General features: G+C 47.6%; 1 protein-coding gene across 6 annotated transcripts in view; it reads left to right on the top strand.

The window, feature by feature from the left end:
* The first annotated feature begins 311 nt into the window (after nucleotides 1–311).
* Nucleotides 312–7,134, top strand: part of ME3 (malic enzyme 3) — a 188,374-nt gene continuing 181,551 nt past the window's right edge. For 2 of the 6 annotated variants that reach the window (XM_006736201.3, XM_081798984.1), the window contains exon 1: nucleotides 567–1,030. In XM_006736201.3, the coding sequence (XP_006736264.3) occupies nucleotides 848–1,030 (183 nt within the window). In that variant the 5' untranslated portion in view covers nucleotides 567–847. Of the gene's footprint in view, nucleotides 460–559; nucleotides 1,031–7,134 lie in introns of those variants that run through there. The other 4 variants (XM_081798983.1, XM_081798982.1, XM_031031114.2 and 1 more) reach the window with 4 other exon arrangements.

Here is a 7,134-nt window from a genome sequence, read left to right as displayed (position 1 = left end):
TGGCTGCATAATATTCCATTGTATATATATACCACATCTTCTTTGTCCAGTCATCTGTCGATGGACATCTTGGCTCTTTCCACAGTTTGGCTATTGTGGACATTGCTGCTATAAACATCGGGGTGCACTTACCCCTTCGGATCCCTACTTTTGTATCTTTGTACTCCCTAAACTCTTAACACCCTCCATGCTTTCAGCTGGTCAAGATGGAGACGCTCAGGAGGCATTCTGAGCTTCATTTTGTCACTGGGGAGGCACGTGCACACGGTTATGAGGCGCTCCACGCGCGTCTTCAGGGAAAGTCCCGCACTGCGAAAAAGGGTTTGGGGACCTCTCTTTCCAGAACGCTTAAGCCCTGCGTTCCCGCGGCCGCGGGTGCGGTGCAGCCATTGGCAGGAGGGGAACAGCGGACCGCAGCGCCTCGCCCCGCCCGCGACATCAGCTCTGGGCGCAGCACAGGTGGGCTGGGGAAGGAGGGATCCAGGCGAGCCACCGAGCGAGGTTGGAGGTTCGGGGCCTCTCGCCACGTAGTGGCCTCTTCCTCGCGGGGATGGGGGCGGTGGTGGCGCGAGCGGTCACCCGCACCCGATCTGCTTCCTGGGCTTGCTTTCGCTTTGCCGGGGGCTTGGCTAGGCCTGCGCACCGCAAGCTAGTCGGGAGAGCCGCGCAGGTGGCAGCCGAGGAGGGGCGGCGAACTGGTGCCTTTCACCCTTCAGGCCCCCCTGCCCTCTCCCCGAGGACGCACTCCGGGCTTAGACCCGGTGCCCTGCGGCGCGCGTGGCTCCTTGTTGGCCGTCAGGCGCCCTTGACCTTGGTTTCTCCCCGGTGCCAGGTCTGCTCAAGGACCATGGGCGCCGCGCTGGGCACGGGCGCGCGGCTGGCGCTCCAGCAGGGCCGGGCCTGTGGCGGAATCCCGCGCTGGACGCCCTCCGCGCCCGCCCGAGGCTGCCACTCCAAATCAGGCCCTGCTCGCCCGGTGCCTCTGAAGAAGCGCGGATACGATGTCACCAGGAACCCGCATCTCAACAAGGTAACGGGGGTAGGGCGGCCCACGCCGCTGTCCTGTGGCTGGCGGGGAGGGGCGCCCCGCCCCCTGGGTCTGGGCTGGATCCTCCCAGGCGCCCTTTCAGTTTTGCCTTGCAGAGGCTTGATGTGAGTTGGTTTGGCTTTTTTTTTTTTTTTTTCTCCCCTCCCCACCCCTCTTCCGCTTGGAAAAAGATGACGAGTAATGCAGGGAGCCTTATTTCTTCCACAAGAACAATAAAGACTGGGTCAAGGTCTTCTTGACCAGTACGACCTGTGGTCAGAGCTCCCCCTGAGGCTTACTAATTCTGTTGGTCGTGGGTAGTTCATTTAGTCTCTGTCAAGTCCACGTTTTCTTATGTGTAAATGAGAGACAGTTGTCCCTGGTGTGTTGTGAAATTTAAAGAGAAAATGGAGGCAGAGTTCTTAGCACAGTACCTGACACCCAGTGAGAACAAACGTCAGCTAAGGCTGTAATTATTATTCTGAGAAAAAGATTATTTTTGAGAGCTGGGGGAAAAAGAAAGGCTAGAATTACAGAACGTTTAGACCTTGATGAGGCATCAAAGATCCTAATTCAAGTCTCTCCTTTTACAGATGAGAAAACAAAACAAAGGGGATTAGCTCAAGGTCACCAACTAGTTAGTTCTGGCCCTGCCACTGGAATTCAGAACGTGGTGCTTAAGATTCTGGGAGTAGAGTTTAGTATTACTGGAGTTAAAACCCTGGAAGCAAGAGACCTGGATTTAAGGCCTGTCTCCTGATACCTTCTCAAATTAACTTGGGCATCTCATTTAATATCTACTTTCAGGTAGATATTCAGGTTCAACTTTCTCCCGCCTAAAGTGGATATTATGACAGAACCGCCATTCCTACCTCATCTGGTTATTATGACAATCAAATGAATTACTGAACTTGAAATAGTATTTTAAACTATATAGAGTGCTTGATAAATAGGTAATTACGACAAAATAAAAATTTTTAATAATTTCTTTGACTCAGAATTGTGAAATTTAAGTGAGGAAATACATGTGGAAAATGTGTTTTTGAGAAATAGGAACAATTATACAGATGCTAAGTATTGGGATTATTTTCTACAGAATTAATAGAAGAAGCTAAGAAAAAAAATCTTTCACTCTGCTTATCGCACTACTCCTTGCTCCCCCCAAAGAGACTTTAAGTCCTTTGTATATTACTACTTTGGGATACTTAAGGTGTTTTATGAATTGTAATTGCTTTGGTAGCAAATGTTAGAAAACTCAACTCAAACTGGCTTAACCAACAAAAACCTTCTTTAAATATCTAGAGGAAGGGTTGTTGCAGGCAAGTCTTGACCCAGCAGTCCAGATGGCATCTCTAAGGATGCAGGTTCTCTCTGGCTCTGTTCTGCTTCTACAATGTCAGGCTCCAGCCAGTGGAGTCTTTCACTTCAATGCTGGTATAATCTCCTATCTCCTTTTCTCACACCACACTGTGCAAGGATAGAAAGACACTTTCTTTGGGAGGGGAGGATACTTTCTCTGAAGCCTCAGAGAAAGAGTCCTTCTGTCTCATCAACTCTGATTAAATTCCCTTCCTATTCTCAAACCAATTACTGTAATTTAAGCCAGTCAGGGCTCACCCCTGGAATTAAAGATAAAGTTTAAGGTAGGGCCACTCCAACTGGTTTGGAATAAGGGGATGTGGCTCCTCCACAGCAAATCTGTGTCCTGTCATCAGATGAAGAAGGGATTGGTGCTGGAAAGCAAAACAATAAACTCCCACTACAAACTCCAGTCGTTTTGACAATACTTGCCTTAGAAGTACTGGCATATTATCAATCAGCACTTTACTGCTTTGTGACCAGTTAAAAAAAAATAAAGGGGGGGGCTTGAATGTTTTTTTTTAGCCCTAGGTTTATGGCTCCTTAAAAGCACTCTTCCCTTGTCCCTGATATAATTTTTTTCCTTCTAAATAGTATAAATGGGACGTTGTCCATAAATCTAGGGGACCTGACCCTTTCGTAATGCTCAAGATTGTTTTGGTATGTCCCTGAAGTCAGTTGATGCTGGTCTGGAGTGAGGTGAGTATCTGGGGTGATGCAGAGGGAGCCTGATGGCATCCCTGTTCACCCCTGGGGAGAGCAGGGGGAGAAGCAGTGGAGGGAGCAGGAGGGTAGGGAGCTGTTGAGGACGCCCTTCACTTCCCTCTGGAGCGTCCCCCTCTTGCTGTCCCACTGACCTCCAGCACTCTGAGAGTCTCCAGGGAAGGCTTGAAGGTTGGCTCTTTCCATCAGCCAGCTGGGGAGAATTGCTGAGTTAAACAGAACAACTGAGGTTATCCCTGAGGAAGTAAGAGAACGGCCGCTTGGAAGGTAACTGCACTTAGAGTGCGGGTCTGTAGGTGGATTTTTTTCTGCTAGACTGTGAGCGCCTCCATGGCAGGGGCTGAGTTTCATGTGTTTGTGGCTGGCATAGGGTAGTTCCTGAAGGATCTAGCAAGGCTATGAACATGAAAATTAGCATTACATTCTGGGAATGTGTTTACTAGATTCTTTTTAATTTTAATCTTTAACTATTTTTTTAAATTGACATAGTTGACATATAATATATTAGTTTCAGGTGTGGTTGTTGCCAGAGGCGAGGAAGGTGGGGGGATGGGTGAAATAGGTGAAGGAGATTAAGAGGTGCAAACTTCCAGTTATAAAATAAGTACGGGGATGTAAAGTATAGGACGTCTTCTATTATTCATGTTGACTGTGGCAACAGAGCAGATCTTTGATTATGTATTACAAGATATCAGCCATATTTTACTTACATTAAATAGGCAATGATGAACCCCATTTCATTGGGGTATCTTCATAGGCAGGTATCATCCCCATTCTATTCAGGTAGCAAATGGGTCTTCAAACCATTTCTGGCCTCAACTTACCTATAGCCTCTCTTGGGAAGGGCTGTCCTATTCCCTGCTCCTGAAACAAGATTTGAGTCCCCCCCCACACACACATACTTGTCTTATTGCTCTGTGTTTGTTTCCTTTTGGCCCTGAGCACCCTGTTATAAGGGCTGGATGGTGTGTCTTCCACATTAGACCCTGAGCACCATGCAGACAGTTTTGACACATGATATTCTCTATTGAATTCTCTAATGAATATTTGCTCTTTAAATGACCTCAATCAAGTCATGACCCCTTTGCTCTCAACTTTATTAATATTAGTGCCACTACTTTACAGTTAGCCTGATGCCCTCGTTGTCTAGAAAAATACCTACCAATGGTCTGTTTGGAGGGATTATACCTACTTGGCCCTTATCCCCAGATAATGCCCCTTAAGGGGCATTTCACTGAAGGAGTCTGTTATCTCTCAGAGCGCATCAACTTCCTCCTTTGACCCACATGACAACAATGATTTTTGCCTTCCACCACCCCTCTACTTGCTTCTCTGCAGTTTTTTCTCTTGAGCTTGATAGTCAGGGAAAGAACGAGTGAGAACAGTGCTACGTCAGATCACTGTGATTATGCGCCAGTGCGTTTCATGCAGGGGGCCTCAGAACTGCAGGACCCTGTAGAACACTGCCTTCCTACGTGGACCTGGTGCCTGGAGGTTACTGAACGTGTAAAGGTCCAGTGGCCAGTGCTGCAGCATTGGCCGCACATCTGAGGTGGCACGGGTTTCAGCGTCATCTCTTCTGTATGCAGTGGTGAGTCATTAGATCCTTACACAGCGAGGACATGACTTTGGTTAAAGTATGTGTTTTTATTTGGTGCCGGCTTAGAACTTGATCTTGCCTCCTTTGCATGAGGGGAGTCTGTCCCACACTTGGCTCATCGATCAATCAGGAGATGGTGGCTGGGTGGTACGGAGATTTAGAAGTCTGTTGGTGATGCTGTTTTCTGCCCCCAAAGTAGACAGCATAAGGTGTCTTCATGAGACCTCTGCTTCGGACAGGATGTTGAATTGGGCCCCCCTGACTGACAGAGAAGCAATGGGTTACTAAGTCAACACTATTTCCATGAAGCATGAGTTCACTCTACACTGGAGTCTCTTGTGCAGTGACTCAGGGCATTGAACCTCAAATATTGCTCCAATATTTTAAGAGCAAACAAGGAGAGGCAGGTTGGAATTAAATCCTACCTTGTTGACTACAGTTCTGACTTCATGGGATTGATAGCATTTGGTGTCAGGGCTTTGTGCTTAGAATGGCTGACAGAACTTGTATTAGTTTGTCCAAAGTTTAGGCAGCTGTAAGGAAGCAAACCCCAATACGGAGGCTTAAACAAGCTAGAAGTGTGTTTCTCTCTTATCAACAAGCCTGGGTAGACAACTGCAGGTCAGTGTGTGGCTTGATGTTGTTGCTCTCCATCCTCAGTGTGCATCTTACGTTTCATGGTCCAAGATGGCTGCCCTAGCCTCTGCCGTCGATTCCACGCAGAAACCAGAATAAAGGGGAAATGCCTTGGGAGGGCACAATTTGAACATTGCGGATATCATTTCCACCCACAGTCAACTAGCTAGGACTTGGTCATAGGCTACAGCTAGCTGCAAGAGAACCTGGGAAATGTAATCTTTTGCCAGGGATCCATATGCACAGCTAACATTCCTATACCTACTAAGGAAAGAGAGACTGGATATTGGGGAAACTGCCACAAAATGCTTCTCTGAAACTTTAATGTTTTTACTGTCAATTTTATCCCAAACTTTAAAATCCATCCGTTTCGGGGCACCTGGGTGGCTCAGTCGGTTAAGCATCTGCCTTCGGCTCAGGTCATGATCCCAGGGTTCTGGGATCAGGCACCACGTGGGGCTCCCTGCTCAGTGGGGAGCCTGCTTCTCCCTCTCCTCCCCACTCATGCTCTGTCACTATTTCTGTCTCTCTCTCAAATAGATAAATAAAATCTTTAAAAAAAATAAAAAATAAAATCCATCTGTTTCTCTACATCCCTTCTACCACCAGCCCTATTCACTCCTTCATCATCTTATGTCTAGATTTTGCAGGAGCCTCCTCATTGGTCTACCACCTTCCTGTCATCTTCCTTCTGATTCTCATAACCACCTCTTGGGAGGCTAAAACCTGGTACACATCCTCAACTACTCTCTTTCCTTCAGACCCCATATCCAGTCCCCCAAATAGTTCTGTCGCTCTATTTTTGGACTAGGTCTGGAATCCAGCCCCTGCTCACCATGGGTCCCACCCTGACCTAAGCCACTGACATTTCTTGGCTGGGTAACTGCAGGGGCCTCCTAGCTGCTGTCCTTGCTCCCCGCTGAGCTCCTCTTGTTTATTCTGCACACAACAGCCAGCGTGATCCTTTTAAAACTGTTTGACCATGTCACTCTTCGGCTCAAACCCCACTAAGTCAGAGTCCTTAGAATACCTTGCCTGATTGGACCCCCTCTGACCTCATCTTTGCTGCTCTTCAGCCTCACTCGCTGCCAGCTGGCCTCCTTGCTGTTCCTCACACACTCTAATCATGCTCCTGCGTCAAGTCTTTGCATGGGCTATTCCCCCTTCCTTGAACACACGTCCCCTCAATAGCCACATGGTTAACTCCCTCACCTTCTTCAAGGCTTCTCCCTTTCTCAGTGAGACCCACTCTGCCCCACCAGATGCACTTGTGAATGTCCTGCAATTTTCTTGGTCCTCCTTAATGTGGTCTACTTCCCCCCCAGGTATTTGATACTTCCTAGTATATTATTTAATTACCTTACCGAATATATCTCTTATTTATTGTTTGCGTTTCCCCACTATAATGTAAGCTCCATTTGGGCAGACATTTTTGACTTATTTGTTCATTGATGTATCCAAGGTACTCAGAACAGTGCCTGGCCCGTATTTGGCGCTTAGTAAACAGTTATTGGATGAGTAAGTCATTCAGAGACACATCTGCTGAGGCTCCTTCCTCTCATCCCTTCCTTTCACCTCCCTTTTCACCAAAGCCCCCGTCTTTCACCCTGGTGCCTCTCCTCCCCCAAGGGCCCCCCTATGCAGTGTTGGTATGCCCAGGATCACCTCTATCTGGATTGCAGATCACTAGGGCCAAGTAAATAACATTCAGACCAACTTTTAGAAGTTCACTCATCTCACACGGGTGACATTTGTATTCTGTGGAAACCCCATAAAATAGCCTCATTTC

Source organism: Leptonychotes weddellii, chromosome 11 (genome assembly GCF_054177405.1).
Source record: "Leptonychotes weddellii isolate Sample4059 chromosome 11, ASM5417740v2, whole genome shotgun sequence".
Lineage (NCBI taxonomy): Eukaryota > Metazoa > Chordata > Mammalia > Carnivora > Phocidae > Leptonychotes > Leptonychotes weddellii.
The sequence above is the reverse complement of the archived record's forward strand: the minus strand, read 5'-3'. Positions and strand labels throughout refer to the sequence as shown.